Source organism: Nilaparvata lugens, chromosome 11 (assembly GCF_014356525.2).
Source record: "Nilaparvata lugens isolate BPH chromosome 11, ASM1435652v1, whole genome shotgun sequence".
NCBI lineage: Eukaryota > Metazoa > Arthropoda > Insecta > Hemiptera > Delphacidae > Nilaparvata > Nilaparvata lugens.
The window spans coordinates 25,285,376-25,307,149 of record NC_052514.1 but is presented as its reverse complement, the minus strand read 5'-3'; the positions used below and the strand labels follow the sequence as shown (position 1 = coordinate 25,307,149).

The 21,774-nt window shown below is 34.2% G+C and overlaps 1 protein-coding gene across 2 annotated transcripts in view; it reads left to right on the top strand.

The window, feature by feature from the left end:
- LOC111047803 overlaps window positions 1-21,774 on the top strand; it is a 138,012-nt gene that overhangs the window by 83,955 nt on the left and 32,283 nt on the right. For both annotated transcript variants that reach the window (XM_039437977.1, XM_039437976.1), the window contains 2 exons: window positions 19,205-19,797; window positions 20,902-21,145. In XM_039437977.1, the coding sequence (XP_039293911.1) occupies window positions 19,205-19,797; window positions 20,902-21,145 (837 nt within the window). The remainder of the gene's footprint in view (window positions 1-19,204; window positions 19,798-20,901; window positions 21,146-21,774) is intronic.

The following is a 21,774-nucleotide window of genomic DNA, read 5'->3' as shown; positions in this document are numbered from 1 at the left end:
AAGCGAGCCTGACGGCTAGTAATATAATATTCCCAGGAATAGCTCCGATAGAAGTAGCAGTACCCAATCAATTTTTCCGCGATAAATCAGGACCTCCTTAATAGGTATTTAGGAGGTACTGGATAAATTGGTATTTAAGAGGTCCTGGATAAATGCATTTCAATCTTCAACTTGGTGCCAACTTAACAAAGTCAACTCAACTTAATGCCAACCTGACAAAATTTTTAATTTAGTTACCAGAACAACTGTTTCGAAGAGGTACTCTCTCTAGATTATAGTTCTATATTAACATATGGTATGGACATTTTTTTCAATTATAATTTTAAGATATTGGAATAAGAAGAATATACATTCTAAAAGACGAACTTTAAACCCTTAAAAACCACCCTTGGAGTTAAAATATCGCCAAAAGATTTCTTAGTGCGCCTCTAAAGGGCCAACTGAACATACCTACCAAATTTGAACGTTTTTGGTCCGGTAGATTTTTAGTTCTGCGAGTGAGTGAGTCAGTCAGTCAGTCAGTGAGTGACTCGAACTGGTGTGAAGTTTCTAATCATTAAACAATTCTCATTTTGGAATAAAACTCAATCATTGAAGTAGGCCTATCAACCTCATATCATGAGGAGTTGAAATCGAACTAATGTGAAATATTATAAATTCAATCTATTCGGAAAATAGCAGGTGTGAGATTTCTAAAAACCTGCAATAAAATCATCTAAGAAGGTGACGGTTTTGAAAAATACCCTTAGCTATCATACACACTTTATCAAACTCAATTACTAATCCTGGCTAAAGTCTCTGTTAACGCATTCGGTGAGCAAGCAGGTTTATCTGATCCAACCCATATCACTGATCTTATAAAGTGTTGAGCACATTATTTAACAAGATTCAGAGCTGTGGTCAGGTGCAGCTGAATTCTTAATCAGTTTGTCGCTTAATTGAGTTGTTGGCGAGTCTATCTCAAGCTGGGGACTGGAGAAAAGTTTATAAGTTTGTTGTGGGTGATTGATTGGGATCTGTTGAAGAGGTGAATCAATATGGGTTCTTCATATCTGAAATGGTTGAATAGAGCTAATAGCAGTTGTGACTGAATTATCAGGCTCTGAATTGACTTGATGTGCTCTCTCAATTGAAGAGATAACACTCAACTCTAAATCAGTTTTATTGATAAAATAATATATAAAACAATATGAGTTGAATTTATATTCTCATAATAGAAATTTTAAAGTTTAGCAATGAATCATCCAATGAGATGATGTAGTCAGTGATACTGGGAAATTGATTATATACGAGTTTCGCTCCAAAGTCTCTGGAGATTCTCCAACAAATTATTTTTTAATAAATTCTACATCCAGCTGAATTGAACTCAAGATCTCGCTACAAAAATAATCAAATTCCATGCACTGTATCACGTAATCAAGGATTGCTGTAAGCTTTCCTGATTTCAATGATAAATGCCATTGCTGGAGCTGATCCAGATTAACTTTTGAAATCCCAGACTCTATTTTGAAAAACTTTCTTCTCTTTAAAAAAATTGATTTCACTCACCTCCTTATTCATTGAATTGAAACAGAAATTGAGTGTGATTGACACTATGATTGTCATAGAATCCTATTGGAAAGCTTCACACTGACCACGTGATAAGCAGTCGCTGTTAATGTTAATTAGCAATTGAAATGCCGCTAAATAGACACAGTGTGCTTACTCTAACAACATTGCCTGGTTTTTGACAGGTCTTCAGCAACCCAATCCTCCTCCTCAGCCTCCTTCTTCTTCTTGTTCTTGCAATCGGGGTCGAGTTATGCAAATGACCGGTCACTGAGAAGACAAATCGCCAGTCAATTAAAGCCGGACAATGCTAAAGAGATCGCCACTAAAATCGCCTCAGGCCGCGCCGTTCATGTATGCTAACTTGCATAAAGAGGCATGCTACACATAATAGCTGCTATGATCGGTATTGATTTTCCGTGTTTGCTAAGTGATTGGTTGTCGACCGTATGATGTATAGTAATATAATTACTATAATACAGTAATAGGATGGTATGTGTACCTGAAGCTGTGGACTCCTTCATATCTCATCATCATACTTGTGATAACCCAAGCACAGGTTTGGAGCTCGTGTGTGTAACAGACAAATACAACAGTAGAAAAACAGGTAATAAACCGTATAAAGTACTGCAAATCGTTCAGTTGTCTCATGTTTTGGTGTTTCGGAGCCTTCCCAAATTCATAATCTTCAATGGATGAACATATTCATATTCAGAAAGACCTTCCACCTAGTACTAGATACTTTCCTAGTACTATTTCTCCTATCTCAAAGTTGTGGTTCCAAGTATCTTCAAGTATATTTCTTTCTCCTCAACATATGGCGAAAGAAGTGGTATTAATTCATTGGAGTACGAACAGAACACTTGTTATCAACAAGCATGTCATAATTTATTAGGAATACAGCAGTCAGGCATGCAATGATGCAGACGGAACAGACAGACAGAAATATATTTATTTTAAAATAGGCAATAAAAATTCTCAAACACAGTTTTAATACAATAATTTAAAGTTTATGATACCAACAACAACAAAAAATAAAAACAATAGCGTGAATACACTAAGCTGAATAACGTTTTAGAAAATGGTCTGCATTTTTGTAAGTTGGCTTCCTCCAATCTCCCTCCCCCCACACTGAACAATACAGAGATCTTCTCATCAGTCCAATACTATAATATTTCATTGAAGAGTGCCCCTCAAGCCAGGACGCAATTCCCCCTGATAAATTGGGAAAAAGAAAAAGGATTTTCTACTAGCCCCCCCCCTCATAGTACACACTAAGCAAATACACTATTAGCTTGCTGCACACACTATCAGCTTGCTCGATGTTCGCACTGGAAATAAACGCAAGTATTGTTATTGAAGCAATTCAAACTGTGATAAAAATTATATTACAGCTCAGGCCACATTTTAGTTATAGCGTTATAAAAACTGATCTGAAAGACTACTAACTAAACTATTAGCTAGTTTTAACATATGATATTCTTTAACCTTATGTGGTATATGATACCCAAATATATTAAGGTGTACATAATTATATACTATGTAATGTGTACATAGTTATATAATATGTACTATGTAGTTATGTACATAGAATATTCATTGTCAATACAGGAAAGAGGTGAATTATTATTGTTCAGGCCATTTTCAAGGTATAAAAAAGCTATAACACAGCATAATAAATGTCAAAGAGGTATCATCAACTTTAAATTCGGCCTTTCTCATCCTCATCTATTTTATGATATACACGAAAACAGTTATACATAGAAGACCCACCTGTGATGAGTGAAGTATTATCTTTATAGAATAGTGTTGAATTGGCGAAACCAGTGAGACGAAAGCCAGTTAATTGAAAAATAACAATAAACCGAAACTGGTGTTATTAAAAATTACTCGGCTCATCCATTAGGACGGCCATATACGAAAATGATACTGCCATGCAATGATGCAAAGAGTAGCAACTAACAACGTAACTAATTGAAATTTGAAAACGAACAGACTCCTTCCAAATAGTGATTATTATCATGACTGTGGTGTTGTAGGAGAAGAAAAAGGAATAGTGATGGAAAAATAAGGAGAGGAAAAAATACCAATAAGAAGGAGAAGGAGAAGAAGAAGAAGAAGAAGAAGAGAAGAAGAAGAAGAAGAAGAAGAAGAAGAGAAGAAGAAGAAGAAGAAGAAGAAGAAGAAGAAGAAGAAGGATGAGAAAGAGGAGGAGGAAAGGAGGAGGAGGAAAGGAGGAGGTGGTGGAAATAGATGATGATGCAGCGTTTCTCAGCTAGTTTATGGCAGGTTGTTAAAGTAAGATTATGCATGCCGTCCCAAACAATTAGCAAAGTCATTTTAGATTTTCGATCTGCTCATCTTCAAGTCTTCATCTCGTGTGAAGTGTAACGTATTTTTAATTGTTCTCAACTTTTTTTTGTGGTTATTTAATTGTTTGCTTGCTGATTTTTGTTTTCAGTTGTTTGTTCTTGGTGATTGGTTTGATAACGATGCGAGTTGAAATCTATTTATTTATTCAAATGAGGTATAAATTTGAGATTTTCAATTTTTCTTAACCTGTTCAGGTTCAAAGCAATAAATTCTTCTAAAGATGATGATTAATTCTTGAATGCATTTATTATGGGGAAAGATATTGTATAAAATGATCGCCTTACGGAATAGGGAACGGGCCCATGACCTGATGTGCAGCAACAGGCGAATTTCTAAACTATGGATGTCTCATTGTATAGGATGGGTAGAAAAAAAGGAAATGGAAAATGATTTTTCCAGTATTTTCTATCATAAAAATGTGAGAGTGCAGTAACAAATACTCTACTCCACAATTACATAATCACAGAGACTGTTGGAGAGATCTTGTTCACAGATCGTATATCACAGCAAAAACCAAACCTATCAACCACTCTGTAGACAATACTCGATTGAAAAGGAGACTGACCTCTTCCTCTCACTCACATAAGATCATCAGTCAGTATAGAAGCCACTAATTAGACGTCAAGTGATGCATCTTCTACTGATTTTCATACTGCTATGGACAAGTGAACGTCAGTTAAATGCAGAGTTAATTAACAGCTGATTAAATTAACCGGTGAACTCGACCACCAGGAATTAACAGAAGGAACAGAAGAAGACGTAGAGAAAGGAGAGGTTCTGATGGAGATGAGGAAGAGGAGGAGAGAGGGAACGAGGAGAAAACTGAGATAATGGAGAAATTCAAAAGAAAATGAAAGACCAAAGGAGAAATTGGAAGGAGAGGAAGAAGAAAAAAAAGAAGAAGAAGAAAAGAAGAAGTCGGAGAAGAGAGAATAAACATTAGGATTGTAGAATGAGTAAAAAATAGAGCGAAAAGGAGGGAGAGAAGAAGAGAAAGGAGAAATAAGAGCTAAAAATTACCAGCTGAAGCTAATCGCAAAAAAGAAGAACGAGTGAGTAGATGTTTGAGGATATGGAGAATGAGAGAAAGAAAATCAAGGAAAGAGACAAAGGAAAGAATATGAGAGAATGATGATGTAAAGGACAAATAAAGCCTAAATATATTGTGAAAGGTTGGGAAAAGGTAGATGAGCAAGTAGTAAGGAGCAGAAAATGTAAACATGAGAGGAATATGATGTGGTGTCACGTAAAAGAGGTAAAAGAGAAAAAAGCTAAGAAGAAAAGGATACGTCGGATGGAGTTGGGAGAATAAGAAGGAAGTATTTTCCTCATGTTAAAAGAGTGGAACAGGTTGAAAGGGTGGGGAAAAATAGAAGAATATGAATTTTGGATCTACACTAAAGGATGGTTTGAAGGAACAGAAGAAAGAATTAATAGCATATGAATAAAAAGGGGAAAGTCGAATATGAGAGAATTGAAGGAAATAAAAGCAGCAAAGAAAGCAAGAAGTAGTAGAAGAGGTGGAGAGAATAAGAGGAAGATAAATATAAAGAAACAGCAGGAGAAGCTAAAAGTATGTTTCTTGTACGTGTTTGTCATCTTAAAATGTGTGATTTCAATAACTCTCCTTTGCCTCCAAGCACAACACACAACACACATACACGTACATAAGACTTATCACTTCAGTCCATATCTGATCAAATGACACTGGTTGTACAGCCGTACACGATTTTAGAAATTATCCACCGCAATATATCTATCTATAATCAACAAATACAGTCAACCTGCAGAAACTGTAATTAAAACAACTCCTGATCAGTTCGAAAAGAGCTTGGGAGATCGTAAGCTGTCACAACCAATTAGTGGAAGGTGATAAGTGTGCCCAGTTTGAATGGATTTATGGAAGACTTGTACTGTTTTTAGTGAGAATTATCACGTGTATAAATTGTGTATGGAAGTGGAATACTGTATTTAGCAACAAATATCGTATGTCTAAGGAATTGTATTTGTTGTAAGTACGTTCATATAAGTACTTTTTCTATATAATACTTGAGTGTACATCGTACTGTAAATGGTTCTGGTAGGCTTTCAGTCTTAACTTAACAAATAGACTACTATTTTGAAAAATATATTACAAGTAAAATTTCAAGTGAGATCTACTAGAACCTTCCAGTATTCTCTATAAATATAACACAAATACTTCCCATTCAGGCAATGCAAACAAGTTTTAATAAAAGTGAATCCTACCATAAATATGAATTATTATACATGGGATTGGCTGAATGTTAAGCTAATAACTTAAAGTTGTATTTAGTGAAGTTTTCATATCAATCTGCAATAATAATAAATAAGTCAACTATTCTTGGTGATGGTGATGGATGCTCTGTTCAGCTAGGATTGTGCTGTTCTAATGGATCGATGATGATGAGAGATATGAGAATAATTAGGTGAATTATCATCAGATTATTATGATATTCAAAGTAAACTTTTTGAATCAACACACCAGAAATTGCATAGGCACGAAATTGAAAGTTTTAAAAATGAAAATTTGATTTCCATGAAGAATAATAATTCACTATTCCAGATCGTATATGGTGTGATAGCGTAAAAAGTGTGATACTTTTTTCATTCCCTTGTCCTCCGATTATTCCAAGTTAGTTACAATTTTCATTTCCATTTCCCACTGACTATACTTCCAACTCTACAGTCTGCAGATATGATACTCTTTCCACTAAATTCTACAAACTACACTACATAGCCTACTATCACTTTTTCAGTACACTGCATCCACACATTACACTAATAATTTACTCCATATCTGAAAACCCCAACAAATCTGAACCCAACATTATTGCGCATGCACCAATATTTCCCAACACTAAAACATGTAACTATACTGCACAGATCCCTTACTACGATTGGAAACTGGATAAAAAACCGCTTTGATCCATTTTAAAACGATGTAATTCGCGGTTTTCGTGCTCAAAACACCGAAGGGCGATTCAGTGCTGAACTGAGGTAACATTACACATCTGCTACTTGTTATCCGAATACCTATATTTCCATACATCTTCTCCATATATTCATACCTTCATACACAAGTTGAACGTCATCTAAATACCTATATTTCCATACATCTACTTCTTATATTTTTACGCACGAGTTGCTTGTTATCTAAATACCTATATTTCCTCACATCCACCTGTTATTTAGTTGTAACCTGTTATCTATATGGCGTGTGTAACACTTCATAAACCATGTGTGTACACATTTCTACCACGTTATTATAATGTCGTATACATCGTCTAATACTACCGGCCAAGAGTAAATATTAAATAACCTGCGTGGATTTTTTCAAGCACGGTGAGATCTGATGTATCGGTTTTCAAGATAGTCAGAAAACTGCTCAGGGGCCCTGGTGCTATCTTAAGTCTCGATCCCATAAAATGGCTATTACAAGACACACATTTGGGTGATGCTTCGAGTAGTACTCGACTTTGTGGTAGGAACAGGTGGATATGATTATTAGTGCTTGCAATGTTTTATTTATGAATACTATTGCTTGTAATATTGAGATTCACTTTAAATTGTCAGCTCTCCATGTATAAAACAGGGATGCTTTCCATTCAATCAATGCTGGCAGTTTCAAGTATCCAGTGTGTTTGATTTCAATATAATGTGAAGAAATTATTCTGAGGTTGCTGGTTACTGGAACGCATACTGGCTGCTGTAAGATTATCGGCTGATTTTCGAAGCAATTTCTTGCTGAATTTTCCTTATTCAATATAGCACAGCGCGAGAAATTTTCAATCTGAGAAGAAAAAGATTATTCCAGAATAAAATGTTTGAGACAGAAGCAATGGTGGATTTTCTTTGTTTGGTATCGTTATCAAAACTTGGTAAATTTTGAATCGATGGAGTAAAAAATTATTCTTAAGTAAAATATTCAAGAGAAATGTGAAAGATACGTTTTCCTTGTTCAGTACGGTTACTGGATGCTTGCTAATTTTGTGGTCGGCTAGGAAAAAATGAAATTTTAAAGAGAAATTCCATGACAATTTTCCTAGTTCAGTAACAGTGCGAAATGTTCAACAATTTTGTTATATTGTCATAGAATCCTGTACAGAAATTGCTCTGAGATCACTTCATGGTGTTTCGGAACTCATCTAGAAGAGAGTATCAGTTGAACTCTCAACATTAATTTATTAGGCTAGATATTTTTTACACTATGAATATTTTCGTTTATGTGATATAAATAAATAAATATTGACATTTGGGAAAATATGCGAGCATTCTCTTTCATGATTGATTCATTGGTTCTGCTTAGTTCTTTTATTGTATTTGAAAGTATTGAATTCCTTTTTCCTTTTATTAATCATAAACAGCTGTGTAGTTTGGGACTCATTCTATTAAGAAGAAAAATTGACATGTCAAGTTGAAAAGACTTGTTCATGATAATTTCAATTTCATCTATCAGGGAACACAGATCAAATAAGAAATATTTTATCATTCGACTCAGAATCGTCATTCTTTTATTCATGAGAAAGCCTATTGAAATTTGCAGTCTTTGTGAGATATCACAATAAATTTATGACACTTGAGAGTTGAAAAATCATGAAGTTGAATATCATTGACCAATTATTGTTCAATGTTGGATTATAATGATTGATAATAATGATTGTAATTATTGGTAACAATAATTGATACTTCACCCTGACAGAAAATTGTAAATTAAATCAATTATTGACTTTGATTTTCAATTGTCAACAATCTCAATAAACTGAACCTACTAAGTGAATGTTGATTGTTTTCAAATGTCATTGCGATCAACATTCAGGAACTTCAATGTCACTGAGACATTTTTCCGCACCATTGTTCAAATATTCGTACACCCTTCCACTGTTGTGACTTACAGCGCGCAACTTAACTCGGACAAGATTAATTGTTACAATTAACATAATCAGATGGAATGTTTTAAAACAGTTTTATTTATTACCGAACGTAGTGAGCCAGATATAATTTCCTAAGTGACATTTTTTATGCCTCTGAATACATCTTGGAAACTTGTTCTATGCTCACCGACAATGAAATATTATTGTTTGCATCGTAGAAAACACCATAGAGCAATTACCATACACAATCAGTCACCTGGATATAAGAGGTACGTGGCTTAATAGAATGAGGTTTAAAGCATTTTCCATAAATGGTCAACACGTCAGAAATCGCTAACTGCAATTTAAAATGTTGTTATTTAAGGTCTTCTGAACGCAATAAATAATAAACTGAAACGCATGTTGGAAAATGAAAATATTGAGCTAGTGATTTTCTCCGATTACTCTGATAAGATAGTGTGTATTTTATGGCGGTAAATCCTTGTATTAATCATGTTTATGACCATTTAGTGAGATTGCTCCAATTCCTTTGAAACTACTTTGAGATTCACTGTCAGAATTAGTTGAATGGAGAGCATTCATGAAGAATGCTGACAGTTTAAAGCGAATCTCTCTATAATCAGTGTTGTTATCCACTTTTTCTGAATCAATTTGACGTATTTAAGTGGATGATGTATCATTGGTTAGGATAGATGAATTATTGTCATGACCGTGGATAAAAAGTGATAAGAATGATTATTTATTGTCGAGGTGGGTTAGATAATGCGGAAGGATTTGAAGTCAATCAGGTCACAAGATATGAAAAAAGGAGGATACTTTTATGAGCTTCTGAAAGCTTTGAACTTAAATGACATCCATTGCAAATCTATTTTTGTTGACCGGATTAATAAACGTAGAATGTGTAGAATGTATTCTTTATTTTCATCAAAACATATATAATTGGATATTTATCTCCAATTTAAAATCAATTGAAAATAATACATAATGATGAATAACTTCCTCTGAAACGTTTTCATCAAAAATACTCATTTGAAGGGAGAAGATGATGATTATGACTGGAATGATTGAGATTTGAAATGAGCGGTTTTGGTTGGTGCATTGAAACGGTACATGAATTGCATATTGCACAGGAATGCATGTCAATTATAGTGGATGTAATAGCATCCTCATTTCGCTCACATGTCATCCATGTCGCTTTGACCTTGGTTGCAATAATTACATTTATGAAGGATATATGATGCAATAACCTTTATGACTTTGTAACCTGGATACAAGAAGTTTTATTCATCTGGAAAATGTTCAACATAACTTTCATGTCTCATGACCTCATAAAAATTATGAAATTAGTATATCATTATGATTGGGCTATGGTTCAGCATATGACAAAGCTACCGATACTAGTCACTCGTAGTAATTTCTCTCTAGATAGATAGTAATGAAAATTCTATGTCGCTTTTCAAATATTAGTAGATCTCTTCCCCTCAACAGTGAGATGATAAACCAGTAAGGAATTATGAGAACAAATCAAAAAAATGAAAGAGGAAAAACAATAACAAAAATAACAAAGTTAGAATTAGAAGAAGAGTTCACAGCATATCATTATCCTCAAACTTCTATGAAACTATTTTTTCCCTATCTTATTTGACCAAATTCACGTGAGAATTCCGAGGAGGTGAAGCATTTCTTCTATTTTGTTCGAATGTTCGAAGCGGCAATTGTCACTTGGGTCAAAGGTGAGGAATTAGCCGACAGTCCGATTCATGTACATGGAAACAAGCTATTCAATTTCCATGTAAACAAGCCGACTGACAACTATGCCAATAATTCACTTTTCTTTAGAAGAAAGAAGGAAGAACAAACGAAGAAAAGGAATAAGAGGGAATTAGAACGAAGAGAAGGAGGAAGAAGAAAGAACGAGTTCTAAGGAACGATCGAAAATCGTCGACATAGGAAAATCAGACACTGATAATAACTATGTCAGTTATTAGCTTCAAATTCCATACCCATATTGAACTGTAAGCTTATTGAAATCGCATCAACATCCCTCCTTGAGCAGATATTTACAAGGATAGTCTGTATCTCATGTCAAAGAAAGAAAACGAGGTTTACACTAGGAATAGTGATGTGGAATTTCTGCATATCAAGGTGAAATAGAAGAGTCTAACCAAGAAAGATCACTGATGATGATGCCTCAAGTGCATTGAAACTTGGTTGCAACCAATCATAAACTAACCAATAAGTTCTGATAGTAGTTCTGTTATCGACGATAGCATTTAGAGACAGGCGTGATAGGCTTTGTTTCCCTTACGGTGAAATCAGAAAGATATTATCAGTTCCACATAATTTATTTGACCCAAATTGAAGTTTCAATGCACTCCCACTAACTTCTAATAAACTAAAGTTTCAATGCACTTCTACTTATTATCTCCTACTAACTTCAAACGGAATCACCACTCTCTCATTTTTTAGCTTGTGACTAGTTACATATATTTTTACCAGTCAACTGCCATTAATAATATTGTTATCATAATAACAAAATGTATTCCTTCAATTTCTCCCTATCTCAAAATATTTCTTGGAATGACTTTTTATTTTATATTTATGAGGAATAGTTACTAACATCTTCATGGCTACTCCCTCCATTTTCAATCACAACACTTTTTTCTATACCTCTATTATAAATAAATTTCTTAGTATTCATTATAATATAAAGTTATGAACTAATTCAAAATTATGAACATCTACTAGATGGCTGACTAAAAATAGACAAATAAATTTGTTTGCAACAAGAGAGACAAATAGAAAGGAGGAAAATAGAGAAAGAAACTCGATTCCAACAGACCCAAAGATTTAAGACAGTGTGAGTGGGTGACATGAACTGCATGTGACTTCCTTGGATCCATAAGGCACCGCGCATGATTTAAAAAGACAGGAGAGCCTTGTTGCGACCCGCGAAGACAAACGATGACTCTCGAAGACAAACCTCGCCGTGTTGAGCACCCTATAAGGAATCATTCCACAGTTGGAGACCCAAGGAGCCTTCTAGACCAGAAATCATTGCCGTTACTCTAAGTTGATTGCTATAAAAGTGTGCAAGTCATCCAGTATTTTTGGATATAATAGGCTTACCATACAAACACTATTGTGAAATATATTAATTTAAATGTGAACGAGGTTGTGAGATTAGTGTAAGCAATAATTTAGTAAGGGATGTATGTTGTTAGTACTGAATTGTGAGAAATAATTTTTTCAAGAAAATTGCAAGGTTGTATGCCAGGTGCGATAATTTATGATTGAAGGTTTACGACTTGCTTTGTTACCATGAGACTTCAAGCTGTTTCAAATTTGCGAAACATGATCGTGAAGATTGGCTGTCGAGGAACTCTTTCGAGGATTCACCCAAATAAAAAAATGCTATGGATTTATAATGCCTACTCAGAGATTCACTTGGAATTCAAATACTAGATAAGCTGAGATAAACCATAATAAAGTCTTATCTCAGATATATAATGTATCTGGTGGTCAAAGAATGTTCTATATGTGAAAGAAGTATGTTGAGAAACATTGAACAGTGCATGAATCTATTGACAGTTCGACGGTATGATGGATCACTGTATATATTTCATTTATCACAAGTTTAAAATTATAACGATCATTTGAAAACAAATTGTATTCAGTATAAGGTTAATTTTGACAACTCTCTAGAACTTCATAGGTTATACATTTGTATCATCGCTGAATCGGAATATGTCAATTGATAGATTATTCAATCGTTGTGAATGAATGGAAACGATTGTGGTGTGAATAACAGGTTGCATGCAACATATGTAGCATGCAATGCAGTACCGCACGCAACATTGTACCATAAATATTCTAGGTGGCCCTTAACTGAAACTTGATTAATTGTAACAGCTTTTTAGCCCACAGATACAATAATGATCTAGTGTGCGAACGTTGTGTGATACATGATCATGCATTATACTCGTGATCATTATTGTAAGAAAGCACGGAGTGATACATTGATGTATCATGATAGTGGGTTCGGTATAAGAATAGAATGAGATAGATTAAGATAGAAGAATGAGAGTTGAAGGAAGATGGAGTATGGAGATGAACTGAAAACTGTTAGGGATGAAGAATAGACTCAATAGCAGAACGAAACGTGTGCTAAGTCAATCGTGGATAATTTATAGCCGAATGTATGCAGGGTTGATGAATGAGGGTCTAGAAATTGAGGATAGTTATTAATCTGAAGAAACTTATCAGACTGTGGTTTTCGTCATGAATATTGGAGGATAGTTGTTTCATAATACTCTGAAGGAGAATCTTGACTTTTATTAATTCTGTCATATTGGCGGTACAGATTAATGAATGCATATTAAATTAATTTCTGTTGTGATCTCAATTTATAAGTTTAGATTTATTAGTATTTCATAATAGTACGATTAATATAACAGTAGAAACTGTTTTGTATGAAAAACGGGAAGATTTTTGGCCAAATAATAAGGATTCAAATTATGATTTAGATAATTTAATGCTCGTTAAAGGCCGCTGACATCTGCTCGGTGGCCAAATTATACTCGAAGTTATCCATCTACTAAATTAATGCTTCACAGCAAAGGTATACGTGATGATACTAAGATACAAGATATTTGGTCAGTTGCATGAAAATCCAATTGAATGCAATCACCATTATGACATAATTTTCGTTATCAATTTTAACGTTACCGTTCGGATGACGTTGATGCATTGACGTCAGATTCGGTCATTGGTTTATTGGTAAATGTCATTATTATAAGCAGGTAAATTATTTCAATGGGAATCGCATACAGCTGATCAATAATGTCACAGATAGAAGAGTACTGTATACTAGTATGTAGGATATCAGAATAAACCAGTGGACAGAATACGATTAGTTAGTAGAAATGAGCAGACTGTGCCGTTTATAAGACAATCTGTTATGTCTTCTTATTGACGTGAATTCGAATCATTGTATTGTATTAAAGGTGGGAAGATGAATTAATATATTCTCCAAGTAAATTAACTGTCATTCAAGTTCATATTATACAGAGTTCTTTATACATAAGTTTGAACGGAAATCTCCAATAGATATAGTGCATGACGCGAAATGTGGATTCATCTCTGAAAGAGACTATGACCCATTCTCATTCAATTGAATTACAAAAGCCTACTCATAAAATTATGTCTTCATGAATAATATAATAACAGATTGTTGAAGAAATATTATGATAATTCTTTGTGGTTCACGTACAAACGTGTCATCAGGGTGAAGGATTCTCAAGATGAAACATTACTTTGGTTAGCGTGGGTGAAATACTATTTAATTGCAAAGTTTCTAACCCCGGAGGCACAGAGCACAGAGGTTACCTTTGTATAGGTACTCTGTAAAGGATACCTATTGAAGAGGTATTTCTAATCTGGCGAAGATTTATCTGATTTTAATTTATGTGCACTCTGAAATAATATGAAAAACAACACCGTATTATTCACTGACGCTTTCTTACTCTCTCACACACTCACATACATTCTCTCTCTTTCTCTTTCATAGAAACACGGTCAAGGATGTCAGAAGACATTTATTTGGTGTTTTATCATTTTACTACACCACAACGGTGTCTCGAAAGTGTATTCTGAATGAGAGAACGGGCAGAGGAGAAGGGTGGAAGAGAAGAGAAGCAGAAGCAGAAGAAAAAGAAGATGAAGAAGAAGAAAAATAAGTCAATATAAAAAATGTGTGTGTTGTGGATTTATAGGCCCGATACGGTCGTAAAAAACGTGAATTTGGATTGTGCAACTCACAACATAACATTAATATATATAAGACTTTTGTAACATAAATAAAATCTGCAGCCAGAGTCTGTCGCACGTGCCATAAATATATTGGCTTGTTGTCGGCTTGTCAAGCTTATCATCGGATAAGCTTATTTAGAATCGATGCCAAATTCAAGAAACAACAAGATTAAAAATCTATGAATGGGTAGGAGAATGAACATGAGTATATTTATCTACTCACGATAGATGAAATGCATGATGTGACAGTATATTGTCTCTTGTTGTCTCCATTAATAAAAACTATTCCTAATATTATTTTATATGATGGAGAAGCACTGAAGAAATATTTATACACTAATGATTAACATATACAGTACACATACTTCACAGTTTATACTTCATAGTTCACAATTCTTCTAGTTCATAGAGGAAATTAACTAAACTAAAATTCAAACTATGCGTATCTGAACATAAAAACTAAAATGACAGTTTCCAGTTCAGTGGATTACTTGAAATCTAGTGCGTTACAACTCCAGGTCATGAGTTCGACTCCCATTCTATTTTGTATGTATTATATCATGGGCCTACTCAAAAAAAATCAATTTATGTGAACAATAACCAGAAATGAGTGAAGGAATAAAATTATATAGTAATGCAAGAAGACAGCCTAAAAAGAAGAAGGCTATTAGAGAAACAAGTATTTTGAAAAGTTTGACAAGTTTAAGATACTTTGACAATTTTTGGTACAGATTTGAAAGTGCACTTTAAATTATCCATTATAATGCTGAATGCGTGGATCATTTCAATACTCCATTAAACATTTAATTGACAACTGAATTATCGATTAAATCACATTTTGTAAGAGCATAATAATATTTTAAAATTGAGACAATGTAAATTGATATTTATTTGATGATCTAAAAGATTTCGTTTTTTATCCACCTTGACTTTTATGAATAGGGAAGTGACTTAGCTGGAATTCATCAGTACATCACTAAAGTGGAACTTGTTGCCCTCCGAATACATTTTCCTTAAATAAAAATTTATTTATTGTTGATAATACTAAGTTTTCTCAACTGGTACTGTAATTCAATCTTTTCATTTCTCTCGAATATATATTTGTTTTTCAGGTTATTCAGAATATTTAAATGTCAAATCTTAATTTTCGTTTCCATGTCAGGTGGAACCTTTTTATTCGACTTAATTTTGATGAATTTGGTGTCAAATTTCAATTGTTTTTTTCTTGTATTTTCTACTGAGATTAAATGAAAACAAATTGCACAATACTTTGAGGGTTATTCTGAAAAATATTGACGGATCTCAGGAAGTGATACTTCCTGTTGTTTGTTCCAGAAATTCATGAAGATGCTTCAGGTTCGAATGAGAATATTATGGAATAATGTTAAAAATATTTTGAAATCTCAAAAGAATTGAAAATGATAATCGTAATATTGTACTCCAATGTCAACAAACATTGTATAGTGTCTGTAATGCTTGTAAGGTTGAATTGAGTCTTAATAACTTGTAGAGTTTAAAGTCGAAATAAAAATTGTATCACTTTGAATAAATAATAATCCCAAAGAGTTTTCACATTGTCTTCTCATTCCACTGAACTTTAGCTGAAGGTGTATTATCTCGTTGAAAGCAAAAAATGAATAATCAGTTGAATCCAGTCAATCTCAGAGATCCACTTGAGAAATTTGAAAATTTTTTAAACGAGAGTTCGTTTTTTCAAATAAACTGGCAAATTTCCAATTAGACTCAAAATGAGAACAACGCAGCATAATGTGTGCACACCTATTCAAGTCCACTAAAACATTTGCATACTCGATTGCTTTTGTCTAATTGATAGTGATTCAGTGTAATTGATGGTCACTGAACATAATATTTCACACCTAAGCGTATTTTTTCTTTGTGAGTGACCGAATTTTATCAACGAAATAGGCCAACTTCCAAAACTTCATTCAAGAATATTAGGAACGAGATCAAAATTATCAAACTATTCCTATGCTAAACTAATTCATCGCGAAGCAAACACGAAGGAAAGTTATTTGAGCAGACGGAGGATATTTGAAATGTTACTGGTGTGAGCTACAAATTTTGTTTGTCCATCTGTTGAGACTCAGTCGATGTTTAGCAACACATGCTTTGCGATCTAGAGTGGAGAAAAGATGAAGAAGAAGGAGATGATGATACAAAGAAGTGCTGAAGAAGGAGTGATTGAAGGAAGGGTAGAAGGAGAAGGATGAGGAGGAGGTAGTGTAGGAGTAGGAGGAGGACGGGTAGGAAGAGGAGGAAGAGAAGGACGAAGACAAGGAGATGAAGAAGGACAAGAAGGATGAAGAAGGAGAAGAAGCAAGAGGAGAAGGAAAAGTTAATAAATAACAGGATCGGTGTTTTCTCAATGACCACTATTCGAGTCACCTTTGCATCTGCGTAAATCGTGAATGCCAGTCTGTGGTGACATTATCAGCGCCAGCCACCATTATTTGTCAGACCAACGTGTAAATAAATTATTCCAACTTGAATCTGGACCAGAGCTGTGTGCTTAAGAAGTCTAGAGATCAATCCTTGCCTTTGGGCCGACCAGAGTGTCAACCAACAACTCATGTTATTCTTGGGTTGAGTTATTAGTTTACTTCGTCTTTGACTCGGTGTGAAATGCTCAATCAGATTCTTCAGGGCCTGAATTATTGCATGTCAAATAATGAGTCGTCTATCTTCATATAAACTCCAATAATTCCATGATCTATTCATTATTTGTAAGATATACGTAATAATTATCATTATACAATTATAATTTCTTGACGCTGCAAAGAACTTTGAGTTTACAAGACAAGAGAAGAAGTCTATTTTATTGATGAAAATGCTGTAATAAAAGACTAGATACAAATTTGAAACCTAATTTTAATATTATTTTATTAATTATTTACTCATTAGTTTCTATCAATCTTTGACATGACTTGATTTTGTCATGACATGACATGAATATTCTGATGAATAAAATGCTAGATCAGTTATTGATTAAATTGCCATCCAGACTAGCTCCGACATTGCATCTTTCTATTTAGATGATATACTGAAATGCATTTCCCACAAACATTCATGAAAAGTTTTGAACGAAGAATAGGAAGAAACATCATCATTGATGATGTTTTGTAATATTCCAATCATCTATACTAGTGATCCCTGGGTTGAATACTCGCTCATGAACACTGTTGTATTGCTCTCTTTAATCAGCAACTTTTTATTATACAAGGCTCATCATCAGTATTCTGCCCTTAAGCAGATCCATACATGATTCCTCCTTCTCCATTCCTCTCTGTCCTGTGCAGGGCTATTATACAGGACTAGTGAGAATAATTATTATGCTAACAGCTAACAGCTAAATATTTCTTTAAAAAATATATTATGACTGTAGGTTCTACAGGAATCCTATTCCAATTGAAAAAAACTACTTTCTGTCGCTTCAAAACTTTGTCCGCCATATTGGATCCATCATATGGATCCAACTTAATTTCGAATCCAGCTTCATTTTTAATCAAACTTTATTATTTCAAATGGGAATGTGGCTATGTGATACATGATTCTGATACAGAATTTCAAAAGAAAATTAATGGCGAAACCCGCACATCGATATCTCAAACCGTTTAAATGATCTTAACATTCAAAAATACTAATAAATGATACAAAAATCAAATATGTAATTATCTATATTGAATAATCAAGTGTTAGTGAACACTAATGACAGTTTCTACTCACAAATTCAACACTTTGAACAAAAATAATGTCATTGCAAATTTGTCAACGTCATAGCAACTGCTATCACAAGTAGTATTATCAATTCTGTGTATCAGAATCTGTGTATTGTCTGTCAGACAGACAATAGACAGGCAGACACATAACTGAAGCGAGTTAATATAAAAATAATAAATTGAATAGGTTGTTTATTATTCAGCTTAAATCATTTGTCGGCGCTTAAAGGATAGTCTGTGTGATAACTCCCAAATAGCATCAGCTTTTTTAAATGAATTGAAAAATTACAGAAATAACAGCAGAAAATTACAGCTGTTTAAATGATAAATCAAAAAAAAAATGTCATGCACTTTCAATGTTATTTTTAAATCCAGAAAGAGGTCGGAGTGAGTCATTTTTTTGTCCAACAAACTTGACCTGTAAAAAGGTTCAAAAAATACATGTTCAAAATTTAAAGCTGATTCATCAAAAACTTATTGTAGAACATACAAACAGACGGACAATGACTAGCCTTCACTAAGTCAAAAGTGAGAACTCGCTAATGCTCGTTCAATTGTATTATCATCCATATTCTCTATATTACAATAAAGAAGTTGTGTTGAGTTAAAAATTGTTCTCTTCTCTCTTTCCAGTGAATCTAAAATTGTACTTTTCCAGGCACTTTGATCATTCGAACCTATTAGTTCTACACAAGCACTTTCATATTCATTCATAAAAGTTCCATTATTTATCTTTCCACCCAGATAATTTCCAATATAGTACAAAAGACTCATGTTGTTGTGCATCAAGAATATTGTATGTTTAACCCATCATTGATTTCCATATTTTTCTCTCTGTTGCAGGACCTTCTCCTCTCACAACCCTCCAACGAGCACGTAACCATAATCCTCCATGATGTCTCCTTCGAGGACATGCGTGCTCTACTGGACTTCATCTACACTGGAGGAGTCACCCTCCCCGAATCGCGTCTCCCAAACTTCCTATCAGCTGCTGAGGCCCTCCATATCACCGTCCTCACCGACAAACACCTTTATCAGCTGATCCCAGCTGACAGCCAGCTGATTCCAGCTGACAGCTGGTCAATGTCCTACAAACCGCTCCCACCTCTTATCAAAGTGGACCATGATTCACGGAACCCCCTTGCCTTCCAGCGGTTCCAGGATGTGAAATTCCACGACTTCCGCAACCATCCCGACACGAAATTCACACCTCTCCAAACCGATTTCACGCCGAGGGTTGGGGTACCAGACGACACAAAACCTCCGTTTTTCGAGGGGAAACTGGTGATGCCAATGGATTCGAGTCGGTGTTCCAGTTTCAGTGACTCTTCAGAGGACAGTCACAGGAGGTCGATTGATTCGGGTCTCGAAGTTTTGAACTCACCCTCATATGATAACAGCGCCAGAGATGTGAAGACCAAACAGGAGGATTTGAGGTGAGTCTTACAAATTCACTCACATCCAACTCATTTTGAAGACAGTTCTATATTCTATCTAAATAAAAAACTAGGCCATTTTTGCTGTTGCATCTATTCGATTTATCAATCAATTATTCAGTCTTAACTGCAACAATTTCAATCAGGTCTTATTGTTTGATAGTATCACAGAAGATAGCGATATCTCCCAAATAGTTATAACTCTTTGTGTAGTAGAGAAGTTGATATTGTGGTAGTTTTTTTTATTGAATTATTTTATATTTTTATGAGTATTTATCCATATAAAATAAAAAGAAATTGTCAAAGACCACAGATTCATTGATAGTTACAGAGACCGGTTTCGGTTGTTAGACCATGGTGTAACATTGTCAATCTCTGATAAACTGAGGTATCAATCTCTGATAAACTTTTCATTTAAAATACGTATAAGCTATTTCCAATGTTAAAAGTTCAAAATAATCTTCATGACATCATAACCAATCTAGTTTTCATCGGGGTTTTAAATGTCCAGGACTGTACATCAAGATCTATATATTTTAGATTTTTTTTTAAAGACGATGCCCTATTAAATCGTAAGCAAGAATGAATACAATATACAAATATTTTTTTTGGAGAATTCCCAGTTGAAATGTTCTATTTTCTCATGTCAATCAATGAGAAAATCTATTCTCTCTTGACAGTCTACAATAAGAAGATATAACTCGTTTATTTTTGCAGTGACATAATTCTCTTTTCGGGGATGAGGACTGATTCACAATGTTCTATCTCAAAATTCTCCATGATTATAAAGGCTCCTAAAACTAGTAAGATACACTTCAAACTATCAGCTTTGATTGAATGGATATTATTTACAAGAAATGCCAATAGTTTGGAGTGAATCTCACTTCACTAACAATTCTAGCTAACATACAACAACCTATCATTGTCGATATCTCCTTAGATTCTTCAGTTTCTTTGTTAATGTCATGAATGAATTGTATAAATTGAAATGAGATCAAGTTTGGGCACGAGCCTGTTGGGCCATTTCAAAAGTCATAATTATACAATCTGAGATAAATAAATAAACTATAGTCGAAATGCTTGAAATGACATCTCCAATTGCAGGTTCTGTTGCCATTCGGAGAAAGACGACCTCCTTCGGCTGTCTCGCAGTCCCGACTATCACCAATGGGTACGTCCTCTTCCCTCCCTCATGCCCATCACCGCCTCCTCCTCGCCCTGGTCGCAGAGCGGCAGGCCACCTGTCGGTGCACCCAGGAGACCACCCGTATCGGTTCATGAGGATGTCGTCAAACAGGCCAATATGGAAGTCGTGGACGCCAAGCCTCAACCAAGCGTTATTCCACAAGTAAGTAAAGCTTTTCCAACATCTGGAACAGAGAAAATTTCCAATAAGAATTTGTTTCACAAACATAAATTCCAGTATTTACAATACTGTACTAGGCAAAATTAAAACATATGAATGGAGATAATATTATGTAGGAACAATCTGTAATATTGCATTCAAAAAGTATAAAACTATACTTTAAAGATATCAAGTTCTCTTATGTTTTTGTAATGATACTTGCTTGTACGATGAAGACCTAAAAGTGGTTAATGGATAGTATGATCACATTAGATAATATTTATTTATGTATTATGTTGATTCCAATAAGAATAATTTGCAATATAGGTAGGCTATTCGTAAGCTGCCTCAAGCACTCATCCGCAATAAGCTCAATGAAGCTTGGTATTCACTAAATTTGACAAAGTATGAAACATTTACGATAAAATTGAAGATGAGTTCAATTTGAATTATGATATTATTATACTTTTGTAGTAATAACAACATGAATCAGCGGAATTTGAATAAATAATTGTTTTCTTGGAAAAGGATATACATACAGGATATACATATATATGTATAATGTAATATGATTCTCGATGAACCCTAAATGATGGAAAATTTGTGGGGGGCAGTTTTAAGTTTCATAAAAA